The 17,604-nt window shown below is 39.1% G+C and overlaps 1 protein-coding gene across 2 annotated transcripts in view; it reads right to left on the bottom strand.

Moving 5' to 3' along the window:
* jak2b (Janus kinase 2b) overlaps positions 1–17,604 on the bottom strand; it is a 31,966-nt gene that overhangs the window by 641 nt on the left and 13,721 nt on the right. For both annotated transcript variants that reach the window (XM_086206687.1, XM_086206688.1), the window contains exons 6-23: positions 17,145–17,436; positions 16,739–16,858; positions 16,395–16,552; positions 15,845–15,956; positions 15,316–15,502; positions 12,825–12,946; positions 12,466–12,600; positions 10,653–10,740; positions 7,586–7,713; positions 7,356–7,494; positions 6,833–6,984; positions 6,056–6,206; positions 5,593–5,729; positions 4,586–4,775; positions 4,145–4,269; positions 3,881–4,053; positions 3,590–3,707; positions 2,540–2,653 (exon numbers count right to left, since the gene is read on the bottom strand). In XM_086206687.1, coding sequence (XP_086062813.1) covers positions 2,540–2,653; positions 3,590–3,707; positions 3,881–4,053; positions 4,145–4,269; positions 4,586–4,775; positions 5,593–5,729; positions 6,056–6,206; positions 6,833–6,984; positions 7,356–7,494; positions 7,586–7,713; positions 10,653–10,740; positions 12,466–12,600; positions 12,825–12,946; positions 15,316–15,502; positions 15,845–15,956; positions 16,395–16,552; positions 16,739–16,858; positions 17,145–17,436 — 2,641 coding nt within the window. The remainder of the gene's footprint in view (positions 1–2,539; positions 2,654–3,589; positions 3,708–3,880; positions 4,054–4,144; positions 4,270–4,585; positions 4,776–5,592; positions 5,730–6,055; positions 6,207–6,832; positions 6,985–7,355; positions 7,495–7,585; positions 7,714–10,652; positions 10,741–12,465; positions 12,601–12,824; positions 12,947–15,315; positions 15,503–15,844; positions 15,957–16,394; positions 16,553–16,738; positions 16,859–17,144; positions 17,437–17,604) is intronic.

The following is a 17,604-nucleotide window of genomic DNA, read 5'->3' as shown; positions in this document are numbered from 1 at the left end:
TTACCAGGAAAAAAAATGTCACCTCAAAAACAAATTCAACTGTCAATGAGGTGAGAACAATAAAATAAAAACAAATACAGCACCTGGTTGCCTAGATTACTTCTTGGTGAATTACTGAGATGAGCAAGCAACCAAATTATGCTTGCAATACGAAGCACTATTATCTACCCATCAATAATCTAACTTCAGTGTATGGACTGTGTGTGTGTGAGTTTGTGTGTGTGTGTGTGTGTGTGTGTGTGGGGGGGTCTTTTGGGAATTTACAGAATCCCCCCCCCCCGATATTTCCTGACGAGCATCTTTATCTATGTATGGTAGTCAGAGGAACGCAGCCAGTGAGATGGATTGTACTCTGATTCTCACGAACTAGGACTCACTTTTCTTTACAACTGGCACATTTATGACTTAAAACCCAGCTGCACCTGAGGGTGTGACACCAATAGACAGTACTAATACTTGAAATCAGATCATCTATGCCACCCATAGGTCAATCAATGGTGATCATCGTCAGATCTACTGATGCTGATTAACAGTTATATTAGAAGTCTATTAATTCCGATCCCCAGGGTCGGCTATTTGTTCCCCAGCTCTCCTTCTTGCTGATTTAGTCTGCATTATGGATTTACATGCCTCATATTTGTGAAGGATTCTACTCCTCCCCATGTTGTTGACTGGTCATCCAGGTGCTGACGTAGCACCCTTCATGTGAATGCTCACACAAACGGGTGGGAAACACTGGCTTGATATAGCACGTTGAGCACCACCTTCATGGTAGCACTTATCCATGACAGAGGTTATTTGCTTTGCCAAACAATACAAACAGGGAAGATCCTACTTGGTAGTACAGGCTCTGTAAACAGACAATGTCTGTTATTCTACATGAATGAAACTGACTGGAGTTAAACTGCAAGCTAAAACTGTCTGATGTCTTGACTGATGTTAAGTTAGCTACTATAAATCAACCTGTTTGGCAATTTTCATTTACCCTGAGCAGGAAGATGACAAAGAGTTGCAGTTCCCCGTTTAGCCATTAGGACTCAGGTATAAACACCCAACCAAAGACTATCAACAATCAGGTCAAAACATGAGTTCAGAGCCATGCTAGCTCTGTCAAGCTGTACTTAGATTACAACCAAATTCATCCTTTATGAAGCAGCCATGTAACACTTCACTTAGTTCTTGGTTGTCAGTTCTAACACCACTGAATTTTTAAGATAGCTATTTTGGTAACACGACAACAGACTACAATACAAGGAAATCTGTACATTTAAAAATAAAAAGAGATGCACACATGGGATTGTCAGTATATCTTCATTTTTCAAGGCCCCATCATTAGTGATGCAACAGTAGTGTAGCTCCTTTAAGAGTAGCTCACTATGTCTGATGAACGGAATGTGCAGAGAGTGAGCAGGATGTCTAACTGTCTTCACTTTAAACTGTTTGCAGACACAACATAGGAACTTAGCTTGGGTCCTAAAGAGTTTTAGTATTCACTTACGAACATTACATCTAACCAGACACATGCAGGTCCGTGTAAGCTGGGGTATCAATGGTGATGTAGTTTCAATTTAGATGAAGGAGAAACCCTTAGCTCTGCTGCGCTAAAAGTATGTAAATGATCCCCGTCTCTCTCTCACACTCTCTCTCCCAAAGACACTTGCTAATGTTGGTGCAGTTCACCAGTGAAAACCCTGCGGTCTCCATAGAGAAGGTGTGTGTTTTCATCACAACAAATCCAAAAGCAGACCTGCTGCTGCACCCGCCAATCTCATTCTGGGTGTTGTTTATGTCCTGTAACTGAAGTACCTCCAGTATTGGTGACATAGGAAGACAAGCATTGTCACATTTTCAGAATTCATTCAGCGCACAGGGCGCATTCAAGCTTCCAGCAGACGCGGGTCTGAGCTCCCACTGTGAGGGCTGCGTGCCTGCGTTTTTCTCTCTCGTACGTCATCGCGCTGACAATGACATCATTACACATAAAATTGCACTGGAACACTGCGAGGTAAACAAACAACAGCATGGGCGTCATCGAGTTGAACGTTAGCATTGTGGTTGCGTGCGTTGCAATTTTCATATTTCAGATCATACACGTGTAAATTGTTTGAAAAAAAGGAGTGGAATCGCTGCCTGTCAGAGAGTCTCAGGGACATCAACAGGGAGGCTGATCTTATGGCAGAGGGCCAAAACTTTATTGAGAGACGAGCGAGCAGCTCTTGCAGCGCAGCCCGGCCAAATTTAAAAACTTTTTTTTTTTGTCCGGTGCTTCCACAATGACAGCCTGACAGGCGGCACAGTGACAAAATCAAAATGCAACAGGAAAGTAGATCTACATCAACGGGTCACATCGCGGGAAACCTGAGACAACTCAGGTTGCCCTTTTCACACTGCAGAACACCCGGGTCGCTTGGAGGGTCGGTGGACACAGGTCGAAATGCCGAGGCGACCCTTTCAGAGAGCCCAAACACCCGTGTTTATCCGCGCTTTTGGTGCAGTGTGAAAGGGGCTTGATAGACAAGACAATAGAAGATGTACGTACCTCTGTGGGACACCCCAGGGGTTGAGGCAGCCTGCTGCCTGATTTGAGGAGCTCATTGAGATGAAAGACAATCAGCTGCCCCTGCTTGTCGTTCCCCATCATGGACATAAATATCTGAGGAGATAAGTGACGGACAAGATTGAAAAGTATGAACAGTAAGATGATTATAAATGATGAAATGTGTAGATTTACTTGAGCAATAAAATTGACATGACAGCAATGATGTGAGTGGTGAAATTCTGCAATTTTGTATGTGTATGTAGTAACGGTTTATTTATGAGTGTTGTTTGAATTATCAGACCATTTTAATTTTGTTGTTGATACACATAAATGGAATAGTTCCTTTCAAATGCTGCTTCTGACATCTCAGTTGGTGAGCTGACAGTTTTCTTGTCAAGGTTTGATACCTTTACAAAACACAAATCCCTAAAATCAGTTGTCAGTCAGTTGTGTTGAACTGTTCTTTGTGTTAAAGTTACGCGTTTGTTTTTTACATTTCTTTTATATCTTAGAAACGACACGATTCCTGCCAGAAAACAAATTTGGTCTCTTTTGCTATTCAAATTATCTGTGTAAGTTTAAATGCCCCATAACAACATGATTTAAAAAAAAAAAAAAATCCACACTTTTCTCACTTTAGTCCCAAAAGTAATGATGCATGCATTACACTGAAAGCATGTCTGTGGTGGCGTTTTTTTGGGGGGGGGAAACAACAAGTCTTTCTAGTTCCATTTTCTTGCAAGAGGACATCACCGAAACAAGATGTATCGCTGACGTGTGTGCTGACAATGTTTTGCTGGCTAGTTATATCCATTGCTGGCAGGACAACTGTTTATTGTACTAACCATCTTCACCCTCCAGTCTAGAAACAGAGTGACCAGTCAGAGCTGCGGCAGGTTAGGTGGATTGACCATTTCACCGTATACAACCCCAATTTAACAAAGACCTCACAATAACAAGACCTAAGCCATCGTGTGACCTACAACCTTTATAGGTTCGGCTGATGATTTATGACGCAGGGTGTTTTCCCATCGCAGCTTCATCACTTACTGCAGGAGGGCTGCAGATCTTGTCGCTGTGGGTGAAGAGCTCATAAAGCACCACTCCAAAGCTCCAGACATCTGATGCCACAGAGAACTTGCTCTCAGTCAGTGACTCCGGGGCGTACCTTTAAACAGCACATTGTGTTACTAAAAATATGGACTATTTATAGAATATCTACATCGTGAAGGTGGTAAACTACTTCTGCTAATGAGAGGAAAAATACACTGTACAGACACATGGAATATTACATATATCATAAAAAATAGATACATAAATAAATATAAATGACAGTCTTACCAGAATATGGGGCTCTCTCCTGGCTCTTTGACCATGTAGTACTCTTTATCCTGAGGCAGAACTTTGGTGAGGCCAAAATCCCCGATCTTAACCCGCATCTCACTTTCCACAAGGATATTTCGTGTTGCCAAGTCTCTGTGAATATACCGCTTACTTGACAGGTACTCCATACCCTGTGCCAACAGATCGGAACCAAAAAATTAATTTTCCTCAGTGGTCCCGGAGGGCTCCAGAGAGCAAGGCGCAAACTGGATGGACGACTACCTTGCAGATCTGAGAGGTGTAATGCATAAGCTTCCTGTGGTCGATCCTCTCCTTGTTCTTCATGAGGTAATCGCGCAAGCTTCCGAAGGGTAGATATTCCATGATCAGACGGAGGTTACGGCGCCCTGGCAGAAAACAACTCAGTTGAAGTTTGTCTGATGTGAAATTAGAATTAGAAGAGGATTCAAGCTTCGCTTTGCTTAATCCACTGTTCATCTAACAATACAACAGCTGTAGCCCAAGTAACATACGGACATCTTTATGGACAAAAACAGTTATACATGGTGCAAAGCCACTAACCACAATATTAATGACACATGGTGAGATACATAGGAACATGGGAAACACATCCATTAAGTCCAACTAATGTTCACTGAGTTGCAATCGGCTTGTGATTCAAACGAGTTCTCAAGTGTGACAGCTAACTAGTGTATAACCAACCTGCACTGTAGCACACGCCTTTATATTTGACAATATTCTCATGCTGGAGAGATTTCAGGATCTCAATCTCTCGTTCAAAGTCCCGTATGTGCTCTGCAGTGCTGTGCTGGAGTTTCTTGACAGCCACAACCTCTCCTGTGTTGTCCTGAAGTGGATCGTATCGACACATCTCCACGCTGCCAAAGTTCCCCTGAAATAGAGGATCAGCTGCAGTCAGACCTGCCTGTACACAACCGTCCTGTAACTACTAACATAGACCACAGGTAGAGTTTCCTCTTCCTGAGTTCCAGTGAAAGTGGTGTTACCATGATGAAAGTTTCATCATCAGTGTTTCCCCTACCATTATATAGTGGGGAGGTCCCACACAAGCAAGAATTTAGACCTAATTAAGGAAAAGTCCATAGGAAGCGCAAAAGTGCTTCAGTTGTGATTTGGTCACAGGTACTGCCATCTAGTGGCAGAAGAAGTGTCGCCCCCCTCCCTTTTTAAATTTTTTTTTTTTTTTTTTAATATAACAGACATACAAAATCACACAACACAGTTAGTGCTACATAATCACTAAGTGCTGTGTCTTGGACCCTCTGACTTATTCTACCCCAAAGAGGAGAAGAGTCATGTTAAGTGCCTAGGTGCTCTCTGAACAATTGAGTCTTCAACTGTCTCTTAAAAGTGATGGAGAGAGTGCAGCAGAACACGTCACATCAACTCAAACTGCCTGAAAAGCAGGCAAAAATATCATTTTTTTGTCCAATATGTTGAAAGCATCAACATGCAGTTGTGAGAGGAAGACCTGGCCAGTTATAGTCTCCCTGCCAGGACAAACTTGATAAACATATGGCATCTGGGTACCATAAAATAGCCTGTCAAGTTTGACAGCAGGTACCCCCCCCCAACTCAAACCAGTATTCCTAGAGGAAACACTGATCTGGTTATAATGTAAAAACTGCACTTATCTTGTCACAAGTCTAATCTTATTATCATTGGTTGACCGCATCTTGAAAACTCACCTTGCCCAAAAGCTGTAGGAATATAAGATGTCTCTCCTCAAACTGAGCTGGTTCCTGATTTTCAAAGCCCCCAGAAGTCCAACCAGAGCCCACTGTCCTGTTTGGAAGGATGTCACTGTCCACGATCAACTCGTAGTCTAGAAAAACAATGGAACACACACACACACTTTAAAAATTCAGGTAAACTATCATCTGCTGGAAGAAACAACACTTATACAAAAGCAGAATTGGACCTTTATATCTGTCCACCAGGACTTTGGCATCCATGCACTTATTATGTCATTCTACTTCAGAATTGTTCACTCAGCAAAGACATGTTTCCAATATACCAAGATAAATGTGTGCACTCAAAAGTTAAGAGTGTGGAGAGGTTTAGGATTCCATGCCGGTGTGACCCAGATTCCCTGTTGTGACATAAGTAGAAACAGTTGACTGGGTGGCTTGATGAAGTGTATGGACCAACCGGGTGTGAAGAGGTTGTTGAGGTCGCGAATAACAGCACGAAATGTTGGCCTGAATGTGGGTTCATAGTCCATGCAACTGGTAATCAGATTAGCCAGTTCAGTCCACTTCGGTGCAGGGAGCTGATGGTGGTCCTCATAGAACAGGCGTTTCTGGAACACAGAATATGTTCACAATTATGATGGCTATTGGCAGTAGGAACTGTGTTTGAAAGGTATGTGTTTGGCTGTGTTGGGACAATACAGGTTTCCACCTAAACTTCTGCTCATACCAAACAGAAACCTCTGGGCAGGTTTAAATATCTCTTCAGTTTTTAAGTACTATGAAAAACATACACAAAACTTGTGTCATCATATTAGATCAGTGAGCAATTAATGGGTACGGGTGACATAACAACCTGCCTTGACCTCCTCAAGACTGCGGACAGAATCAAAGCTGGAGAATTATTTAGAGCTTCAGGGCAGAGGGTGAGCAAATCCGAATCACTATGTTCAGCTGGAATTTAGATTCAGACACAGGGCACATCATATGAGTGTTATATTCACCTTTTTTCTGTCATCCACTTAGACAGTAAACACATCACACTGTCGCGAATCACTAGTATTTTCTCTGACAACACTGGAATTTAGTTTTGTTCTATATTTTGTTGTTTTAAGCCAATGACAGCTACGGTTCTCCAACAGTTGTTTTCACTGATCAAATGAACATGCCCATTACATCAGTTAATCTGCAGGTGAAACAAAGATGACGAAGGGAATATTTTACAAACCAGCCTTACCTTGGTGTCATCCAGTGTTACTAAAGGCCTCTCCCCACCGCTGCAGATCTCCCATAGGGTGGTGCCAAAGCTCCACTTGTCTGCAGCTTGACTGAGATTGGCAAGGTCCTCAATACACTCAGGGGGCACCCATGGGATTCTCTCAATCAAGACTAATGACACAGAAGAACATTCAACTCCCCTGTAATTAAGTTTGCTAGCTTCAACAAAACAACTGCAAACATTTTGAAGCGTTTCTCTTTTATGTACTGACTGAAAACATTCCAAACACTTCTGCAATTTTCCATTTAAGGAGAAAACAAAGCCAAGTACAACACAATAAAACACATTTCTTTATCTTTATTGTATACTGGAGACTTCACTACACTAACTAAAACATATTTTCCTTTATTATACGTCAAAGTCAGCCAGTAAATCTCAGCAGGTACTAACTGCAAGCCTGGCCTTATGTCATAGCTACCTACTGCTCTTTTCTGTTTGCAGAAGGGAAGTACATGACATCGATGACGAGATATCAACTCACTATCTTTGGGCAGGACAGTGATGCTAATGCCAGGGTCGCTCAGCTTGATGAAGGGAGGATTCCCAGCCCTCCGATCCCTCTCTCTGATCAGAAGTATGTTTTTAGCACAGACATTTCCATGTACGAGCTGCTTTTCTTCCTGCAGGTAAGAAATAGAGAGAATGTTTTAAATATATATTTCCGGTTTCCAAAGTAATAAATGTGAGTGGTAGGTATTCATGAGTAGTTACCAGGAAGTTCATGGCCCAGGCCAGCTGTTTAGCCACCTCCAGTTTCCACAGAATGTTTACAGAGTTTTTATTCTTCTTCAAGTAGATGTCCAGAGAGCCAAACTTCACATACTCCTGCACCATGATGTCTGAGAGACAGCATTTTACAGTTGCGTTTAAAAAGCAAGTTGCGGATCTTGTGATTACAAGTCATATACCAAACATACCAATTTTAATCTATCCTGCTTGTAATTATGTATTTATTGACTTCAGGAGAAACAAGACCAAATACTGACATTTACATTAATTTCTAAAAAAATACTCCTACCAGCTGCACATATGTATTTTTTTGATGGAAATTAATTATTAATTTGGAGGATAAAAACCCTTGAGATGTAACATCACACTGTTAAGCAACATTAAAAACCAACACAATGGCTCATCAATTACCAACACTACAAAAACAAATGGTGTTAATCAGAAACAAAATAAGAGCAGATAAGTAGGAAAAATGTTTAAAGCGTAAGAAGCTATATACAACATGAAATACAGTCCCTGGCAAAAGTCTTGTCGCTTTTCCAAGTTGTAGTAACAACAAATATGTGGCTAGCAGTTGATAAATTGACATCAGAAATGGCTCATATGAAAGACGAAGGCCTCTAGATTATGTTTCTTGTACCAGAATAAAGTCACGTCCGATTTTGCTTGGACAAAAGTCATATGGTAGAAATTATACCTTATTTTGAATACGCAAATGTGCTACGATAACATCTGATCATTAAGTCATGGTGCCTTGGGAAAAAGAATTCATGTCTTGTATGACTGCCATGGGCTTGTAGGACTGCATCCACATGTCCCGGCATTGACTCAAATAAGTTATTGATGAAGTCATCTCGAATGGCAAAGAAAGCAGTCTCGGAAGACTCCCAGAGTTCATCAAGATCCTTGGGTTTCATTTTCCAAGCCTCCTCCTTCATCTCATCCCAGATATGCTCAATAATGTTCACATCTGGTGACTTGGCTGGCCAATCCTGGAGCACCTTGACCTTCTTTGCTTTCAGGAACATTGATGTGGAGGCTGAAGAATGAGAGGGAGCGCCATCCTGCTGACGAATTCGCCCTTTCTTGTGCTTTGGTATGTAACGGGCAGCAAGGATTTCTTGATAATTCAAAATGTTGATGTTGCCATCCACTCTGCAGATCTCTCACACACCTCCATACTGGATGTAACCCCAAACCATGATTTTTCCTCCACCAAACTTGACTTTTTTTGGGGGTGAATCTTGGGTCTATGTTGGCTCCAACAGGGCTTCTGCAGTATTTGTGGCAATTGGGATGCAGCTCAAAGGATGATTCATCAGAAAAATCAACCTTCTGCCACTTTTCTGTCCATCCTTTCTGCAAACTGAGCTGTGGGCCACGGCAAATGCAACACGTTTTTTTTTTTGGGTTGTCTTCTGTTTAATGCTGGTTTGTGAGCACTAATTTAACAATGGAGACCACTGTGTGAGAGAATTTGATGAACTATTCTTGTGGACACAGTGGTTTCTGGTGACCAGTTCTCATGTAGTTATGCTGCAGTTGAAAAAGGGCTGGCCTTGGACTGCCGAAGTAACAAACGGTCCTCTGGAACCGTTGTCTTACAGGGTCTGCCTGAAGGTCACCAGTTTCTTCAAATCCTTTTTTTTATCCTCTCCATTTGAGATTTGGATAAATTAAAGGTGTCTGCCATCACAACAACAGACTTGGTCCTCAGGCTCTTGATGATCAGCACTTCGGTCTGTGGTTGAATCTTTAGCATGTTGTCAAAGGTCGGATTGCACTTCACATAAAGGTGGTGCTGGTGTGCTGTTTTTTGAAGTACACAGCTGGGAATGTGTTAATTACAATTTTTGTCACAGGTGGAGCTCTGATCTGTGGTTGAATGATTTAAAGACACAACAAGACATTTTTCCTCGCAAAAAAAATGTTATAGGCTTTATCAGGCTGCGGACATCAGGACGATTTTTGACGGTTTCATTATGCACCCAGTAATGAATGTCAAAGCCCTTTACATTAAAATGGACCATTTATTGTCACAACTGATTGATAAGAAATAAAGTTCTATGCAATTTACATGACTTTGTCCTTATGCGACAAGACTTCTGTCAGTGACTGTATATTTAAATACACCAAAAGATTTGGTCAATTACACCAATTAGGAGGAACCACAAAATATGCTCCATATACCATTTCCTGAGGAAAATTTGGGAACAGAAAAGGGAAAAAAAAAGAAGAGATGGTCAGAACGTCACAGTGTATGTTGAATGATGTGACCAAAACGATTTTAGACGATGGGGGACTATGGCCACATTGAGGAGAAAAAAAAACTTAGAAATGCTGAGGGTAAAGTCTTGTTATGAGAAAAAAAAAAAAAAAAATTTATGAGAATAAACTCATGATATTACGAGGGTAAATTTGTAATTCTACTCTGTTATTTTAGAAGAGAGACATCAAAGGAGCAGTCCACTGCGTTAAAATGAGGATGGTTTAGCACTGCAATGCAAGTGGACATTTCTTCTAAAAATTCAAGGAATTCCCTTCCAGGCCTTGCTGGGATATTGTCCAATGAAAGCTGCTGCCCAGCATAGTGTGATAAAAAGAAACACAGAAAAAGAAAAACTCACACACACACTACATTATTTTTTTTTAGTTCAAGGATGTTTCAGTGTTGACTTTTAGTACTAATCGTTTCAGTACTATCAATTATTTACAGCTAATTCATGAGGCCAGGTCTTGTGAGGAGAGGAGAGAGATGGGCAGGTGATATGGTGATAGTTTCTGGGGCAGAGTATTGTAATCCTCCTAAGAATAACCAACCATGCCCACCAGATGAATCACTGCTCTGAGCCTCGAGGTAACAGAGGCTGATCAAGATTACTGTGAAGCAAGGGCGACTCTTGACATCATTGCCAAATTAACTCATTGTATCAGCACTGAGTGCAGGTGTAATAGCGTGTTTCACTGTAAGGACAAATGAGGGCAGTAGAGAAGGTGTGTGTGTGTGTGTGTGTGTGTGTGTGTGTGTGTGTGTGTGTATCTGGCTTACTTTCTTCTCCGCAGACACACACACCATAGTTAAGGATCAGGTGCTTATGGGACAACTGGCTCATCATGCTGGCGGCTTCAAAAAAAGACTGTAAGACAGTGAAAAGATGGAAGAACCAAAATATCTGTAAGTCCCATGACAGAAATTCAGTTCACAATCATGAGACGATACAGACACACACACACACACAAACATTTCAGCACTGTGCGCTGAACCAGATAATATTGGAAATTTTAGCTTGACAAATGATGTTAACAAATAAAACAATCCATATCATTTTGGCTGATTTCAGGACATGGGTTTGTATATTGGCCAACATGTCAGTAAAACAGTAGGGCTGATGGTGCAAATTTCAGAAGTCAAACACAAATGGATAAGCAAGTACACCGTCATCTATATCTGTGGAACCACCAAAAATATCTGTATCTTTACTCAGGGGGGGTTTAATCCAGAAATTGGTGGGGTTTAAACCAAGAGTGCATGCGGGTTAATGTGGATACACGTTATTTTGTGGAATTGAGTTTCAAGACATTAAAAGGCACTGATCAGAAAAAGTTTTTAAAAAGCTTCAGATTAAGCTTGTGATCAATGTTTTTGATCAGAAGACTAAATTAACTATTCACATAACAGTCTTAGATTACTGCCCCTGACTTGATGCTGACTGCTTTGAGAGTAGCTGACTGCTGGTTAAGTGTCACTGTCAGACAAATTACACTCAATATTACTCACTGTCCTGAGTAAAGAAGAGTTTCAAATAAAATAAAATGAAAGAGAGAGAAAGAGAGAGACTGTGTGTGTGTGTGTACATGAACATGTACATATGCATAGGACAGCAATAAAAGGAGTGTTATTTATTTGCAGGCAAGATGATAGATGGGTTTTGTTTACGAATGTTTCAATGAACTGACAGTGTGTATGTGGACTTGGGGATTATGCCATGCTCGCTGCTTTTTTAATAACACACCTGGTCTGCTTTTTTACACTACAATCCGACGCAGGCAGAAAAAAAAAGCCAAGCGTCATTCAGCCGTGTCTAAGCACCAGGTACGTGTCACCTTCAGCACTCTGCTTATTTGTTATTTTCCAAACAGAGACAGGTTGATGGAGGAATAAATCCTTCACAGTGTACAAACAGTCATGAGAGAATTAAATTTTGAAGACTGTCAAGTTGGGTCTGAGTTTGGCAATGAGGAAATGTGTCTATGTCTATGTTCTGTGTGATGACAGAGGCAGCTGCAGCAAGCTGTGCTTCTCAGCTTTGTGTGTGTGTGTGTGTGTGTGTGTGTGTGTGTGTGTGTGTGTGTGTGTGTGTGCACGCGCGCGCGTGTTGCTGGACGGACGACAACTCTATGTGTGACTGGCAGCAGGCCAGCTGCCTATCAGATAACATGTGGGATACAGACAGCCAATGAGGACTTTCCATCCAAGTAAAAACACTTGACCACGGACAGTGACACTCATGAGTTACTCGGACTTGTCACAACCACAACACTCTTAAGGAATACACATTTTGGCTCATCCCTAATAAATGGGAGAGTAAACAAATTCATTATATCTGCCAAAGAGATAATGCAATCACGGGCATTGCTTTGTCTGCAAGCAAGATCAAAATCTCCCTTTCAACGTGTTATATGAAATATGCAACAAAAATTTCAGAAAGTGATTCGCCCACGGACATAACCACTCCTGACCATTTAAGAAGCAAAGTCAGGAAAATTTGGGTTTTCCATTAACTTACAGAAAAGTGACAAATACAGTTTCCAGCATTACACACTAGTGGTCATGTACACTGAAGACCTTGCATAGGACCTACCTCAGAATAATTCCTGTGAGTCTGATCAAGAACTTTCATGACTACTTCTGTTTGGTGCACAAGTCCGTAGTCTCCGAGTTCCTTTCGGATCCCTTTGAAGATCTTGGTAAATGTCCCTTGGCCCAGACTCTCCATCTGAATACAAAGAACAAGTATTACATTGATAATCAGAAAATCAACTAAAACAGCTAACTGGTTATGTCTAACCTTGACCTGTTATTAAAATGTATGGAACAGGACAGTAGTACAGTTATTTAGCGCTACAACACAAAGTACTGTGTACATTTGAAATACATGTAGTGGGAACAAAAAGAAAATACAACTATATCAATGAAAGATCCAGAATATGCAAAACATACAAATTCCAAATCTTCTTTCTTGATCTTGTGAAACACCATTTGGTTGATGTGACGATGTAATGAAGGCGATAAATGCACTTCGAAACCCTTGTTGCTCCTACACACAAGGAGGCAAGACTTTTCTGTTGGTGGGAAGAGAGTGAAGAACTTTAGAGAGAAATATTAACATAATTACAGTATTAAAGTGTTTTCAAGGATTGGCCAACTGACAGCAAATCTAGATTCTATTTTGGAAAAAAAAGCGGTGTTTTGACATCATGAAATCATTTGGTAATTATATATGGAGGTCTGACAAGTTCTGGTTTAATTACACAAGGGCAAGTGCACCTCTGTGGAAAATATGAATGATTGACCTTTATTTCTTGTGTGTGCTTCAAAGTTCATAATTAGGACAAATAAGTAGCCAATGAAAGTACATTAGATAAGCATTAACTTGTGCAGAGCAGCTGATTCCTCACTTAGAGATTAACCTTCAAAGGGGCATCTGAAATACAATAATAATAATACAACTGAATGCCCACGGCAACAGCCTGATCAGCCCAGCTTAATTACCATGCTTGTAAATGGGTTGGAAATGACAAAAAACATATTTGAAAGAAAAGCAATGTATAAATCAGTGGATACATGATGATAAATAGGAACGTTTGATAATAAACCTTCCACTGATCATTTCTGCACTTCAAAATTAACCACAAAAACCATGTTTATATCACATGGTATCGAACCCAATTTTTCCAGTTTTCCATCTACCAAAACTAGTTTGATAGTACCTCCTTATAGCTTCATCAAGGTTCCAAGTGAACTGAGCCAATACTAAAAGATGATGTTAAACTAAAGTTTTGGAGTTTGTTCTTTGTCCCAAGAATTTTCTTAGCATCAGTACTGCGGGACCCTGAGCTAAGCTACTGAGGCATCCACCGCTCATATCTATTCAAGGCTTGCCTTCTCCATCAGAAGACAACCATGGTAACAACCCTGTCTAGGACATCTTGGATCACATGAAAGATCCTCCTGACTATCACTCTTGTCTTTTGTCTGTCCCATTTGGATCAGCAGGGACCACAGCAGTTAGGTGCAGCCCTTCTCCAAGTTGGAGGATAAGGGGCTGGTCTCGGCAGTCACGCCCTCCACCACCTTCTGAAGCTTTAATTGCAGGTAAGCAAATTGAGAAGTGACGTAGTGTGTTTGTGTGTGTGTATATATACATATAACATACACATACAAATATATATATATATATATATATATATATATATATATATATATACATATACATATAACATACATATATATACATATACATATAACATACATATATATACATATACATATAACATACATATATATACATATACATATATACACACATATATATATACATATATACACATACATATATGTACACATATATATATACACATATATATACACATATACATATATGTATACATATATACATATACATATATGTATACATATATATACATATACATATATGTATACATATATACATATACATATATGTATACATATATATACATATACATATATGTATACATATATATACATATACATATATGTATACATATATATACATATACATATATGTATACATATATATACATATACATATATGTATACATATATATACATATACATATATGTATACATATATATATACATATATGTATACATATATATACATATACATATATGTATACATATATACATATACATATATGTATACATATATATACATATACATATATGTATACATATATATACATATACATATATGTATACATATATACATATATATACATACATATATACACACATATATATACATATTCTATATATATACATATTCTATATATACACATATTCTATATATACATATTCTATATATATGATATATATATGATATATATATGATATATATATATGATATATATATGATATATATATGATATATATATATGATATATATGATATATATGATATATATGATATATATATGATATATATATGATATATATATATGATATATATGATATATATATGATATATATATGATATATATATGATATATATATGATATATATATATGATATATATATATATGATATATATATATGAGATATATATATGAGATATATATATATATATATATATGATATATATATGATATATATATATGAGATATATATATATATATATATGATATATATATATGAGATATATATATATATATATATATATATATATATATATATATATATATATATATATATATATATATATATATATATATATATATATATGATATAAAAAGTTCACATGATGTCAATGAAAAATTGGCCTCATTTTTGCAGACTGACCTGACATGGTCCAGATATATCTGATTTACAGTAAAACAGTTACAGTCTTTGTTTATGTCTATGCAATGTGCAAAAATAATACTCTGATCCCTGGATTCTGTTTGTTTTACCTTTGGATTTAGGTGGACAGCATTTGCTGAACTGGAAAATTACACTGTCAGAGCGCACGGTTTCCTTTTGGTAGCAGCTGAGGAGTTCCTGCAGGCTGCTGAAGTTTCTTTTGGTTCCACTGAGGTTATACTCCCCGCTGGCAGACCTTGTTATCTGGCAGTGCTTGTATTCTACGACATCATATACCTGCAGGAAAACAGAGGTGCAGAAGACAATGAAAGGACAGCATAAGTGTGTGACACTGGCCCCGCTGGTATATGTAGTAAAAACACTTTTATAAATTTAACTGAGATCAATAAAATGAGCCTTTAATTCTGCCATGTACTGAAAATAAGGCATCAAAAAAGTGATTTGTTTGTGAGCTGATAATTTACAAGTAAAATGATCAACAATTTGAAGGCTTGCCAGACTCAAAGGAAAGATGTTCATATGTCTTAAAATATAACTACTACAATCCTACATTCATTCATTTATTGTGTTTCCTCCTCCCCTCTTCTTTTTTTTTTCTTTTTTGTGAGTATCACCTACCTCAACAGGAAAAGTCAGAAAATACTTGTTGAAATCCTTGGGGCTACATCTCAAAATATACAACCCACGCTTTTTTCCACATTTCTGAAGCCGGTTGATGGCAAACTCCATTCTACAGGAACAGAGTGACATCAGGTTGTTACCTGTATGTCAGCAGGGAAAAGCAGTGCAACATGCTCCAAGATATAAACACATGTCAGCCAAGGAACAACAAAGTTTAATACATATGTATGTGATTTATTGACCTGTTATTTATTAACCTAGAGCTGAATTGGGACTGTCAGGTTGTATCAACTGTGGGAAGGGGCATGACTGTACTTTTCAGAAAATTGCAAAACCTGTAAGACGTGGCAAAAACTCTGAGGGGTCATCTGTTACCTTGTCAAAAGGGAGGCAGAGCAGGCACAACAAATTAGAAAACCATGGCGTTTCTATGAAATCATTCAGATTATGTTCAGTAAACTGAGTTTGTATACGTTCGACATTTTGATAATGTTCCAGGCCTCACTCATGGCACAATAAAAACCAAGCACAGTTATTTTTCACTTACGAGATTGGGCCGTGGCAATGGGACGCGATGGCTTCCACAAGCCTTGGAGGTGCAACTTCTTTACAAAGGTAGTGATGTGCGTCTGTAGTCAGCCGATAGTAGCCATCAATGAGAGACACAAATGAGAGAGCTTCTGACAGACTGGGGAACTCCAGCTCCTGAAATTCATGGATGAAAAAAACAAAACAAAACATAACAAAACATTCTTCAGCTTCAATGTTTCAAACAACTGCAACATTTCCCTTCTGTTAAAGTCAGAGGGTAGGAACTCAAACTGGCTGTTTAGTTTTTAAATGTATCAGAAATGCGGGGTCTTTGATACAACAGGAGAGAGAGGAAGGTACCAGGTTCTTGCCATCTTGCTTATTGATTGTGACCACCCGGTTCTCTGAAGGGCTGTCCTTGTTAGCATGTTTGATGCTGATGTCGGTGACGTCAGGAAAGTCGCACAAGGTCTGCAGCTCCTGACAAAATATAAATAAAAGAGAACACTTTTATGGAGCCAAAAATTCCCCAGGAGAGACAAAAACCAGACACATCTTGACAGACTATACAACCTTGAGGCCAGATGTTATATGTGATCTCGCTATCTCTTCTCAACTATTTTGGAAACTTTTCAAGAGTTTTAATGTTGGTAACCTGGAACTAGGTATTGCTTGTGTTGTACTTATTTTAAATAACTCTGCCTATAGTGAGTTAAATGTCCAACATATTAAAAATATCACAGCTTAAAGGAGAGACAGTACCAACCTGGTCAGAATCTTTCAATTTTCCACGAACCCACTGGATACCAGTGTCTGCTGCCACCAGGATAATAAGCTGTCCCATGGACGGATCCCTAACTTGGAAGGTCTCGGTGTAGAAAGCCTTCTCTAAGCACTCCATACTGATGAGGTACTTGAGCTTGAGGTCATGCACTGTAGTGCGGCACTGACTGAACTGTTGGATGAAGCGCTTGAAACGAAAGCGGATACGCTTTCGTGTCAAAAAATTTAGCTCCTGGATCTGGGCTCTCATGTCCTTTGGCAGGAAGGACTTGTAGCTGGAGGAAAGCAAGAAGAATTTTTTTCAGTAGAGTAGCAGGAATTCTGTTGTATGACATATATTCTGTATCTGTACTGATGTCCTGCTGCCGTAAGCACTTTCAGATAAGAAACACACATTTCACTGAAATACAGAATCCTGATCATTTCAGTACTTTACTTTGATG

Source organism: Aulostomus chinensis, chromosome 6 (assembly GCF_037954235.1).
Source record: "Aulostomus chinensis isolate RoL2024-O1b breed Wild chromosome 6, RoL_Achi_v1.0, whole genome shotgun sequence".
Classification (NCBI taxonomy): Eukaryota; Metazoa; Chordata; class Actinopteri; order Syngnathiformes; family Aulostomidae; genus Aulostomus; species Aulostomus chinensis.
The sequence above is the reverse complement of the archived record's forward strand: the minus strand, read 5'-3'. Positions and strand labels throughout refer to the sequence as shown.